The sequence below is a fragment of the Carya illinoinensis genome, chromosome 8 (genome assembly GCF_018687715.1).
Source record: "Carya illinoinensis cultivar Pawnee chromosome 8, C.illinoinensisPawnee_v1, whole genome shotgun sequence".
In the NCBI taxonomy this organism is placed as follows: Eukaryota; Viridiplantae; Streptophyta; class Magnoliopsida; order Fagales; family Juglandaceae; genus Carya; species Carya illinoinensis.
Window position 1 is genome coordinate 433478 of NC_056759.1, and position 13152 is coordinate 446629.

General features: G+C 37.1%; 1 protein-coding gene across 4 annotated transcripts in view; it reads left to right on the forward strand.

Annotated features, from left to right (window-relative positions):
• Positions 1 to 13152, forward strand: part of LOC122319286 (phosphatidylinositol-3-phosphatase SAC1) — a 32734-nt gene that overhangs the window by 12729 nt on the left and 6853 nt on the right. For 2 of the 4 annotated variants that reach the window (XM_043137280.1, XM_043137279.1), the window contains exons 6-13: positions 248 to 280; positions 4673 to 4860; positions 4983 to 5080; positions 6291 to 6424; positions 6527 to 6658; positions 8436 to 8820; positions 8940 to 9061; positions 9346 to 9456. In XM_043137280.1, the coding sequence (XP_042993214.1) occupies positions 248 to 280; positions 4673 to 4860; positions 4983 to 5080; positions 6291 to 6424; positions 6527 to 6658; positions 8436 to 8820; positions 8940 to 9061; positions 9346 to 9456 (1203 nt within the window). The remainder of the gene's footprint in view (positions 1 to 247; positions 281 to 4672; positions 4861 to 4982; positions 5081 to 6290; positions 6425 to 6526; positions 6659 to 8435; positions 8821 to 8939; positions 9062 to 9345; positions 9457 to 13152) is intronic. The other 2 variants (XM_043137282.1, XM_043137281.1) reach the window with 2 other exon arrangements.

Here is a 13152-nt window from a genome sequence, read left to right on the forward strand (position 1 = left end):
CTAGGAAACTTACCTGAAAGAAAGTTCAGGCAATGAATTGGCAAAATAAACTTGTTGCAGGCGACTTTCTGTATGTAAAGCACCTACTCCGTTCTATAGGTGCACTTGCGTATTGCTTTTTTGAGTGTTTGCCTAAACATTATATGGTATATGCATGTGTGTGTGTGTGTGAGATCCACAAATTATTGGATCCCATAAATGGTTTATATGAAGTTTTACCCCCATAGGCATTTATGTCTTTGTTCAGGGAAGGACTGAAGGAGGAGGAGCAACAAACCAGGTTAGGCTTTCTCTCTCTATGCATTGGATTCCTTTTCCTAAAGTAACCCTTTTGTGGCAGAAGTGAAGCAGGAGATTATTTTCCTTCCCTTTTTATAAGAATTATAATGATATTTATTTCTTCTCAGGATTTTTTTTCCTGTTTTCCAAATGTCTCTTTAGTTATTTTCTTCTCTCCCTTCTCTATTTAACTCTCTCTCTCTTATCTGTTTTAGAGATTGATATTTTATGCACGATTTTCTTAAGTCTTCTTTAGCAACTTAGATAGGTTTTATCTCTTGTATAACTTCTCGTTTTACTTGGGCTATGCCTATTCGTATTAATACTATCGTTTACCTATAAAAAAAAAAAAAAAAAAAATTTATGCTTTCTCCTCCCTTTTCATCAATTTTGGTTTTTGCTGCTTCTCTTTTTGTTTAACCAAGTTAACGTTCTTGGAATCCCATGTTTCTAATCTTTATTTTTTTGATAAAAAAATCATGCCTTGTGCGTGTGTTTTAGTCTTTCTATTATATGTAGAACAATCAAGTTGCCACCTGATTTTTCAACTCTTTGGTTTTCTAAATAAGTACAACCTCTTTTGTATTCCTTTTCCATATTTACACGAAGAATAATCAAGTTTCCAAATGTTTCTCAATTCTTCTGTTTTGCAACAACCTTATCCATTTATATAATGTTTTTCCCTCTACTCTTCTATCCTGTCTCCTAGGCTTGCTACTCTCATTGTTTGTGTTCTAGTTATCTTAAGGTTTGTTTGCTTTTAGTAGGAGTGGATCAAGTTTTCATGATTCTTTGAGGGACATGCTGCAATGATTAAGGTTAATCATTGAAAATTGTGTATAGGTTATGCATGACACGATTTGACACAATTTGTGGTGTGGGTTTTGGCCTTGAAGACTGCTTTCTCAGTGTTGTTTAGCATATCTCGATGTAAGGAGGTGTCAGTTGTAGAAATTTTGCAGATCTATGAGAATAGACCCCAATGGAATGTTATCCAGTGGAATGTAGATTTTGTTAGAGATGTTAATGATTGGGAAGTGAATGTTGTTTCTGACTTTTTGGGAAGACTTTATAATTCAAGAGTGGTGCAGGGTAGGGAGGACAGTCTGCTGTGGGATCATGCAGGAAATTCCATATTTTCAGTTAGTTCTTTTATAAGGAGTTAACTTGTCATTGTGGCTGTCAATCCCCTTGGAAAAGCATAAGGAAAGTGAAGGTTCCTACTAAGGTGGCGTTTTTCTGTTGGGTAGTTTCTCTTGGTAAAGTTTTGACCACGGATAACTTAAGAAAGCATGGTATGTTTATAGTGGCTTGGTGTGTCGTGTAAGAAAAATGGTGAATCTGTAAATCATCTTTTTCTTCACTGCAAGGTGGCTATGTCTTTGTGGAATGAGGTTTTTGGTCGGACATGATTAAATTGGGTGATGCCTAAGGAAGTGGTGGATCTACTTGCATGTTGGTATGGTTTTGCGGGAAGAAAACAAGTTGCTGTCGTATGGAAGATGATTCCTTTGTGCTTGATGTGGTGTCTTTGGTTGGACAGGAATGATAGATGCTTTGAAGACAGAACTTTCTTTGGGAGACCTTAGGGATTTCTTCTTTAGTACTTTGTGTTTGTGGGCTAAGACTCTTGTACTGAATGATGAACTTTTTCAGAATTTGTATTAGCCCCTTTTTTGTTTTCTAGTGTGTAATAGGTATTTCCTCTGTATACGTCTTGTGTACTTAGGCTTTGCCTATTCTTGGTAATAAAAAAAAAGCTTTTATTAGAGAGTGCATGACTGGGAGGTGCAAATGATCTCTTTGTTTTACAATTGTTTGTACTCTTCCAGGCTGAGAGGTGGTGATGCTGATAAGTTCTCGTGGACTATTTATTTTCAAAAGACATACCTTTGAGGTAAAGTCTTTCTAGCATATGCTCATCGCCAAAGATGGTCCTCCTTTTCCCTAGAAGAATATTTGGAGAAACAAGGTGCAGTCAATGGTAGCATTCTTTGTTTGGATGGTAGTGTTAGGGAATGTCTTAATAGTGGAAACAAGCGGAGGAGAAATTTACTAGTAAAGGGCTGATGTTGTATGTGCAAGCTGGGCGGAGAAATTATTGACCATCTTTTGCTTCACCACAAGGTGGGTATGGATCTTTGGGCATCGATATTTGAATGTTTGGGACTGAGTGGGTGATGCACCAATGGGTGGTGAACGTTTTTTTTTTTTTTTTTTTTTTTAATTTTAACTTTTTATTTTTTATAAGTAAACGATTGTATTAATAGAATAGGCATAGCCCAAGTACGCAAGATGATACATAAGAGGAAACATCTATCTAGGATGTAGAAGAGGAAACATGAGGAAACATGAAAATCATGCAGATCTAGACCATTAAAATCTATAGCTATGGCCCATAGGAAATAGCATTCTAACAAAAAGGGATCTAAGATCCTCAAAAGATCGCTCCTTGTCTTTGAACGTCCTATTGTTTTGCTCCTGCCATAAGCACCAGAGAATAGAAATAGGAACCATCTTCCACATGGCTTTGATTTGTGGAATACCAATGGGTGGTGAACTTGATGGCTTATTGTTGAAGTCCCCTCAGTAACCATAGCAATCTAGAGGATTGTATGATGGTTTCTTTGTGACCTTCAAAGATTGTGAGAGGATGGTGTTAGAATCAAGAACCTTCAAGATTGTTTTTCACAGTGCTTAGCTTGTAATTGGGTTCATCTCATGTATACTTCCTGTGTATTTGGGCCTTGCCTAATTATGTGGATGAATGATTTTTTTTACTTATCAAAAGAAAAAAAGAGAGAATCTAGAACCATTAGGTCACAATCTCTTTATGATTGGATGCTAGTGCACAATAGCTCTCGTTCTTCTAAAATTCTAAACTTTATGAAATCATGTTCTTTTTCTTCATCCCTCTATTTGGGTATTTCCTATTTTGTACTTGTGTACTTGGGCTGGGCCCCTTTTCATTTCAGATGAAATTACCATACTTTTCAAGAAGTTATGTATGATATATTTGGAAGCTTCCCTACAATTGATTATATGAGATAAATTAGGAAATAAAACCAATAGTGGTTGGTTTTCTTTCTTTCTTTCTTTCTTTCTTCCTATCCTTCCCATTATACTTTTAAGGGACAAAAATGGAGGAGCCATTTTCTTAAAGAAATCTGGCTGCCAGAAATTTGTCGGGGTAGCAAGCAGACATTGTTAGAAAATATGGGTGAGTGATTGAGCCACTGTTTCCTAATTATGCAAGTGTTGGGAAGAGTGATATTTTATCATTTGTTAACCTCCCTCATTGAGGGTTCTGGGTCCATTTATGGAGGGAGATGATAGGATAATAGTTAAAATGATTAAATTTGTCTTTTCATATTAGCTTAAGTTTTGTAGGCCAGTGGTTCTTTATGAAGGATTATGATGCTTTAATTTAGGGTTTGTTGGTTATCATATGGTTAGAGATTAATGAAAGCTTTGGTATCTAAAGAGTCTTAAAGGATATATGGGAAGGGCTATGATTTTTGTTGTAAATAGGGTAGGAAATAGAATTTCAAGGGACTATTCTTTGGCTGTTAATGTGATGATGCACAAAAAGCAGATAGAACATACTTGATAGTCTTGCCTTAACACTTAAAACTCTAATTCCTTCAAGTATGTTGAAGCATATTTATAAAGGTTATTTACTATCATTTACCCTACTAGGACCAGGATTGCTCAAAATGGAATGTACCTGATAGACACATGACAACTTGAAATTTGAGTAAAACAGTCCTAATATTTCTAGAGAACTCTAGAATAATCACAATTAAGAAAAGACCCTAAAAGTACCAGTGCAAGAATTGTGGGAATTTATGGTTTTCCCCTTTATATAGCAATGCCAAAACTGAACCGCCTATGATTACCGCACCACTGTGTGAATGAAAAAGTGTTTCAACTGTTGACTATCTATGAGGCAACTGCTAAAACTATTACATGCTTATCTCAATTTGATTTGCACATGGGTCCTGAGAACTCAAATTTGGCCAAATTAATAATAAACACACACAACAGCAACAAATCCATATTCCATAGCCGAATCCATTGGTTCATTTCGATATCATTTCTTTGTTATTTCTTTTAATGTAGAATTATAAATTAGAGTAGTAATAGAACTAGGAGTCACCTTTTAGGTAATTGTGATGCAACTGAAAGCACAAAAAAAGGATAGATTGATCCTGAGAGCCATTGAGGGTTATAGAAACATTAACACTTCAAATTAGCATTTATTTCTATTTGTAGGAACTTCCTATTCAGTTCAATAATACAGAGAAGTTGTTTGCAAGTATCTTATTTAGGACATTTTGTGATGAGCGCACACAATTGATTTTATTGATTTAGTGGTTTTCATAAATTGCAGTTACTTGAAAAGGGGAGTTAATGATCGGGGAAGGGTTGCAAATGATGTTGAAACAGAGCAGATTGTCCTTGATGAGGAAGCTGGGTCTTGCAAGGGAAGAATGAGTTCTGTTGTGCAGATGCGTGGTTCAATTCCACTTTTCTGGTCTCAAGAAGCTTCAAGATTTAGTCCTAAACCTGATATAATATGTAAGAATGTCTATTTTCCAAATTTAGATTGCTTTGGTGCTGAGTTTCTGCAGAATCTTATGTTAGCTTGTTATATTATCAGCTTCATGTAAATAAAGTCATTGTTCTCCTTTTGACTTCAGTGCAGAGATATGATCCCACATATGAGGCAACACGATTGCATTTTGAGGACCTGGCAAGGAGATATGGCGATCCAATTATAGTGCTTAATTTAATTAAGGTGATCTTAAATGCATTATTAATTGCAGCTATTTGAAAGGGCATAGTTTTTGTTTACATGATATTGTATTCTCTTTCAGGGCAATAACTTAACTTACCAAAAAGATATTGGATTCTTCATTTTCCTGGTGCTTCATTGGTGGTTTTGAATTAATTTCACATTGGCCAAAGAAAAAAGAAAAAAAAAGTGGAAGATTTTAAATTTGGGATATTGCTTTCAGTTATCTGGTGTTTAGATTTAATACCCAGTGCAATCTGCCGCTACTTTTTTTTACTTAAATTTCTTGTCACTTTCTTTATTCTGAAATTCAAGAACTGGCACACTCCTTGTAACTTTCTCCAACATGCTGTGGTTGCATATGTGCATCAATGTAGACTTAATAGACAGTTAAAATGGCCTATAAAAAATCTATGGGAATTAGAGAAACCTTCTGGGAATTAATTTTAAGGATAACAGATCTTATTGCATCAATATGGAAGAAGGTCCCAATATGCCTGTGGTGGTGCATTTGGAGGGAGAGGAATGAAAGAAGTTTTGAAGATCAATAGCAGTCAATGGATGAGCTTTGAAACTAATTTTTTGGTACTTTACTCCATTGGTTGATTGTAATTGATTTTCATGAATGCCTTGTATCACTAAACAGGCATGCTTAGGCATTGCTCTTGTATATGTCTTATATACTTGGGCTCTTGTTTACTCTTTTGATCAATAAAAATTTGTTTACGATAAAAAAAAGAGAGACCTCTTTGCCAATTGGAGAGGGATATATGTCAGCTCACGAATTGCAGCAGTGTGGAAGTTGGTCTCTATTTGTCCAGCATGGTGTATTTGGAGGGAAATAAATGATAAGACTTTTTTTTTTTTTAATCGCGAGTGGATGTTGGAGGAGCTTAAAATTTCCTTTAGGTAGCTTCAACAGATTGTAATGAGCTAAGTTTTTATGATTTTATTGTCTCTTTTTCCATTTCTAGTTTGATGTTCCTCTTGTACACTACCTATGTACTGGGGAGGCTATGCCCTTGCATTTTTTGATAAAACCTTGGATTACTTACCCAGGAAATTTTTATTATCTCACAAATTTGTGAATTTTATGCTTATAATTCACATATACAAAACATTGAAAAACACGCTCTTAGCCTTTTATTTTCTCATGCGCAATATTTATTTTAACTTCTATATTCCTAGAACTCATTTATATGTTAAAGTGCAGACTGTTGAAAAAAGGCCTAGAGAAATGATGCTTAGGCGTGAGTTTGCAAATGCGGTTGGGTATCTGAACCAGATTCTTTCTGAAGAAAACCATCTTAGATTTATTCACTGGGATTTTCACAAATTTGCCAAGAGGTAAGTTGCTTTTTTCATTCTCTCTCTCTCTCTCTCTCATTTTTAATTTTGTATAATTTTTCAACTTTCAGATAACCATTCTGTATTTCTGCTGTTCCAAAGCAAGTCTGCCAATGTTTTGGCAGTGTTAGGTGCTGTAGCAAGTGAAGCACTTGATCTGACTGGCTTTTACTTCAGCGGTAAACCTACCAGTGTTAAGAGGGCTAACAAAATTAGTCGAACAAGCACAGGAAGGCATGCATTTCTTCCTAAACTTGTTTATCCACTTAAGAATTTATGGTATTCTTTTGATGGCAAAACCCTGGCTGGCCTTCTATCTTAGTTGGGTTATGAAAAAGATTTACTTATAAAAAAAAAGGTTGTGAAAATGAATTGGATATATATAAATGTTCCATTTACAAATACTTTTCTAAGGCATATTTGTGCAAATGAGCTTGTCTTAGAATGTAAGGTTTAAGACATACAAAATAAGGCGTGTTCTCCAGATGAACTAAGGAGTTTCTTCTTCCATACTATATTCCTTGGCATCCTCTTGTGTACTTAATGGAGCTTGCTTCAATGACTTTCTTGCATCTCTTTCTAGCTCCTTTTTATGTAACTAGGTGTATGCTGTTTGTATACCTCCTGTGTACTGGAGCTATGCCTATTTACTTCTATTAATAAAATGCTATTTTACTTGTAAAAAAAAAAAAAAAAAATACATACGAAATATGACTAAAGCTAGATTCCTGAAATGGAACTTCTCTTGTTTAAGGTACTTGAATTACTTTTACAACACAATTAGAATGAGGTTGTGCCAACTATCATATTTGCTCAATTGTGGCACTGATGTATTGTTTTAATATCTAAGTTTTGTGGAAGGAGTGGGAATTTTCTGTGCTTAATATGAAGTGAGAATAGTTAAATTATGACTAAAGCTAGATTTCTGAAGTTGAACTTCTCTTGTTTAAGATACTTGAATTACTTTTACAACACAATCAGAATGAGGTTCTGCCAACTATCATATTTGCTCAATTGTGGCACTGATGTATTGTTTTAATATCTAAGTTTTGTGGAAGGAGTGGGAATTTTCTGTGCTTAATATGATGTGAGAATAGTTATAGAATTCCTCTTGTTTATTACCCAAACTTTCAGTCATGAAACTTCAGAAAAGAAGTGGGAGAAGTGAAAGGGGCTTGCCTGCAGCAGACATCTAATCAATGATCTCACTAAAAGACTTTGCATCATAAGGGAATGCTTAGTTCGCTTCTAAACAGTTTATGTAAGACAATGCTAAATGGCATTGTAATAACACTACTTTGGTGACCGAACTCCCCTCGCTATCTTTTATGATATAAATAAATTTGTTAACAAAAGTTAAAAGGACGATGTTTCTGCTTGTTTACTTCCTGTGTACTTGGGCTATGCCTATTTACTTGCATTAATAAAACTCTTGAATGGCATTGTATCAGCACTACTTTTGCAACCGAACTTCCCTCACTATTTTTATGATATGAATAAATTTGTTAACACAAGTTAAAAGGACGGTGCTTCCGCTTTTATACTTCCAGTATACTTGGGCTTTGCCTATTTACTTGCATTAATAAATCTCTTATTATTTAAAAAAAAAAAAAATTAAAAGGACACTGGGGATACAACTATTTTCTTGGATATAGGTATTGGTAACTGGTATTACTTGCCCGAACACCCAAGGTTATCAAAAAAAAAAAAAAAATTACTTGCATATTCAACTTATCAAAAAAAGTATTACTCATGTATACTATCATATTGATTAGTGTATGATTCTCATGAGATGTTATTGTTTTGTGCATAATGACTACTTTGATCTGCTTTTATTAACCCATAAAAGTGCGCTACATAATTTACTAGAAGTTCATGATGATGGTAATCAATATTTGTTTCAGGCACAAAGTGGAGTTTTGGATATAGATGATGATGATATATTGTTTAATTACCTTGGTTTGGGATTCAGTTGTTGTTCTCTTTATATAGTTCATTTTTCATTTCACAGGGATACTTCACTTAGAGATCTGAGAGCTAATTCAGGGGATCTGCCTAGGATTGGAAGTTGTAATGAAAATCTAAATTCTTTAGCTAATCGAGACAGAGAAACTGATTTTATCCAACAAAATGGAAAAGATTACTCTGGTGGTGAAGCACCCTGTTTTCAAAGTGGAGTTCTGCGCACTAACTGCATCGACTGCTTGGATCGTACAAATGTTGCCCAGTATGCTTATGGCCTTGCAGCTTTAGGGCGCCAACTCCATGCAATGGGTTTAACAGACATGCCTAAAGTGGACCCTGATAGTACCATTGCTTCAGCTCTAATGGATATGTATCAAAGTATGGGGGATGCTCTTGCTCAGCAGTATGGTGGGTCTGAAGCTCACAATACAGTAAGTTGTATCACCTCATTTTTAAATTAGTAAAAAAAAAAAAAGTACATATTTTTGTTCATTTTAGTTTATTGAGGACATACTACATCTGCTTGTCACTGCTTTATTATGAGCATCAGGTGTTTACAGAGAGGCAAGGAAAGTGGAAAGCTACCACCCAATCAAGAGAGTTTTTGAAGTCTATCAAGCGATACTACAGCAATACTTACACCGACGGTGAAAAGCAAGATGCTATCAATTTGTACTTAATCCTCCCTATTATAGTTCCTTTTTTATTTTTGGAATGCTCTTTTCTTTCTTTCTCCAAATTGAAATGGATGATATTTCTGAAATTCTGAATTGCCATTCTTTAGCTTTTGACTTAGCTAATAACTTCTATCTTTGGGTACTGGATGTCTTTAGTTTTGCCGATGCTGGTATTTGTTTTTAATTTCCTAGTTCATCTTTGTTTTATTTTGTGTTGTGTTTCTTTTTGTTCTCCTAACAAACTCATCTCAAACTGTCATCTTTTGATGGGTTTGGCAGATTTTTGGGTTACTTCCAACCAAGGGAAGGAAAACCTGCTCTTTGGGAGCTAGATTCAGATTACTATCTCCATGTATCTGGGATTGGAGATGACCTTTTCCCCGTTAAGTGGTAAATTCCCTTTTCCTCGAGTGCATCCAACACCCACATGTTACATTTGATTGCACTGTACATCCTAGATTGTCTTTCTAATTTCTCTTGCTATACTTCCTCGTCAGATCATTTTTTTTCTTGCATTCTTCATTGATCTTAAGGTTTTTATTTTTGTTTACCTTTTTTTATTTTTATTTTTGATAAGTAAGAAGATATTTTATTGATATTGAAATAGGCATAGGCCAACTACACATGAAGAATACATATGATTACACCTAGTTAGGAACTAGAAATGAGTACAAGGAAATCATGAAAATTGAGACCATTAAAGTCTATAACAATGGTCCACATAAATAAAGTCTTCTAGAAAAAGCTCTTAAACTCTTCCAATGAGCGCTCTCGATCCTCAAAATTTCAGTCATTCCTTTCACTCCAAATGCAATAGAGTAGATAAATGGGAGCCATCTTCCATATAGCTGCAATTTGTGGTATCCCCTTGATCCCTCCAACTAGCTAATAGGACAATCACGCTCTTGGCATAACCCATGCTAATCCCATTTTGCTGAAAAAGTAATTCCATGAGGCCCTTGCAAACTCACAATGTAGAAGTAAATAGTCCACTATTTCGCTGCTATTTCTGCACATACAGCACCAGTCAATAAGGATAAACTCACGTTTTCTTAGGTTGTCAATGGTCAGAACCTTCCCCAAGGATGCGGACCAAAAAAAGAAAAGAAAAAGAAAATAGCCTTAAGAGGTGCTTTACTCCAAATGCTCTTCTAAGAAAAGTGATTACTAGCTTGAGTAATGAGAACCCCATAGAAAGAGTGTACATAAAACTTTCCTTTACTAGAAGCGTACCAAAAAAAATTTCATGCCGGTTTTCAACAAATTGGTCATAAAGGAATAAGACTATATACATTTTCTCTCAGTACACGTAACCATCCGTATGTTTCTTTTGCATTTGATGGTGGTTGTGGGTGTTTGATGGTGTGACTCTGGTTGTACTGGAAGGTAAATGTCGTCTAAGAGAGGAGTTGTTATCGAGTCCAAGCTGTTTGAGGTTGTTAGGGATGGGTGTTCTGTGTTGTTCACTGAGAAGGGTTGGAAAGTTGTCAAGGACGAGAGTGGGGCTGGGTACAGTTTGTTGGTTTGCTAGAACTTTGGAGGATTGTGTGAATGCTGGGGGCAAGGCGTTTTACACTGCTTGCCGGGATGGAGATAGGGGCTTCATTGCACAACGATGTGCTAACTCTCGTGGTGCTTATATGGCTTTGGTGGAGTATGGTAGGGGAGGTCGTCGGAACTTCATTTTTATACCAAAGGTTAGGGGTGGAATGGGATAGAGGAAGCTGGCGAAGGCATTGAAGGATTGTGAAAGAAGGAGGCTCTGTCCGTATACCTCCACCAGTGATGACAGGAGCCTCTTTAGGCGTTAGGACATACAGGGAGGCATTGGAGAAACTGAGTGTCTTGGAGCTTTGTGAACCTGTCAGACTAGGAGGGGTAGGTCTGCTTGGGTTAGGTGGAGCCTCCTTTACGATGTGTGAACATAGTAGTAAGGGGAGTGGCAGGGACGTGGTCGAACCAGAAAGGGAAATGCAGCTGCAGGTACTGGGTGATTTGAATAAAGCAGCTTGAGGAAATGACTGTTAATGTCAATTCACTTATACGGTGCGTTGAGGTCAAAGGCGTTAGTGCAGTGAATTCGGGCCTGGGCCTAGGTGTTAGTGCAGTGAGGAGTTTGGGTTCCAGTGTGCAACAAGGCTAGGGCCAGGGCCAGGGCCGTTGGAATGGCCCTAAGGGGAAGGAGAAGGCCTTGGGTCCAGGTGTTGGGCCTCAGCCCATGGGGGAAGTCTGGCCTTTAAGCCAGACTGAGGCTGGCCGTGGGCAGGTGTTGACGGAGACCCATGAGCCACTGGCGTTGGTGATGACCCAAGTAGCTTCAAGGACGAGTGTAGGCCTACCACCAGTCGAGTAGTCGTCGGCATTAGTTCTCATAGAGCTGGAAAATGGAAGGGTATGCCATAAGTTTGTCGGCGTTGGGCCAGGGGTGTCGCAACCTACACAGAGTGGGCCGATGGTTGCCGATAGTGCTTCTCCAATGGTGGTGATGGAAGAGCTCGACGTGGGGGCATCGGGACACTCAGATGTGGCCGTTTTGTCTCGGAGTGATGAGGGGGAGGCCTTTGCAACCATGTTGGTAGAGCGTGAGGAGGAGGAGATGGCTTAGATCTTGTTGTTAGCTAAGTTTAAGGAGGAGGGGAGGGTGGTGGTATAGGGAGAGTCAAAAGTGGGAGTTTCTGCTGAGGCTCGTGTGAAGGAGAAGGGGGAGGTAAAAGGGGAAGGATCCCTGATCTTTTGTGAGTCTCCCGGAAATACAACAGACGGAGAGGGGCTTTCAGGGGACAATAAGGATTATTCCTCCTATTACTTCATCTGATTGGATTCTAAAAAAAGTGGAGGAGCTTCAGAGTTGGATGGGGATATCTTGTGAAGGTTATGAAGAAATGTTCAAGGCACTCGTAATAGCCATAGAGGCAGGACATCACCATGAATGAATAGGGACAAGGAGAAACAGGGAGTTAAAGAGGCTAACTTGGTCTCTTGATTATGATGGAAAGGAGGGGAGTGTGAGTCATGGACGTAACAAAGGGAGGGCTGGAATAATTGATAAATGAAGCCTAAAATTCTGATTTGGAATGTTAGGGGGCTGAATGAGATTGACAAACGCCTACTTATAAGATCATTGCTAAGACAATGGAAGGTGGACATCATTTGTTTGCAGGAAATTAAATTGAAACTTATCACATGAAGAACTATTCTGAATATATGGGGCTGCCAATAGGTAGGTTGGGCATACTTAACTTCGAAAGGGGCGTTGGGTGGAATATTGGTTATATGGGATAAAAGGTTGGTGGAGAACATTGATGAGTTTGTGGGAGAATATTTAGTGGGATGCTCGTTTAAAAATTTTGAAGATGACTTTGTGTGAGCCTTTGTTGGGGTGTATGGTCCTAACTTGGAGTGTGAGCAGCGATTGCTTTGGGATGAGCTTGCCGGTTTGTGTTTGTTGTGGGTAGGACTGTTCATCTGGGTTCCGGACCGGATATCCGGGTGTACCGGCCTGGAACCCGGGTTTTAAAACCTGGCTGGGTTTCGGCCTAGGTACACCCGGTTATGACACGGTCCGGAACCACGATGAATCCGGATTTTTTAAAACCCGGAAATCCGAGTTTCGGGTTGTACCCGGGGTATTTATTTATTTATTTATTATTTTATTATTATTTTTTATTTTTTAAATTACACAAAAACCTATATTATTAAATTTCTTTCAAGCAACATATTTTTCATCTAGAAGCCTATATTCCAATACAAAATTTTCAATACAAAATGTTGCAAAGCATATTCTTTTATATTAGAAAACTAATTACCTTTACATTTTTAACTAAATGCATCTAAAAAAAAGAAATTCAATATTTATCACGTAAATGCATGCAAAACATAATGCAATCACTACTTATTACATTATTTTATATTTATACATTACATTACAAAATACAAAATTACAATATATAAAATGAAATTACATATCAAAAGTGGATTACATAGAGCCATCAATACATAATGTTTGCTTCATGCAATCAATGCATTCCTCCATAGCTGATACATGTGTAATGAGAACCTTCATTTGTGTCTCCATTCTCAAATCTC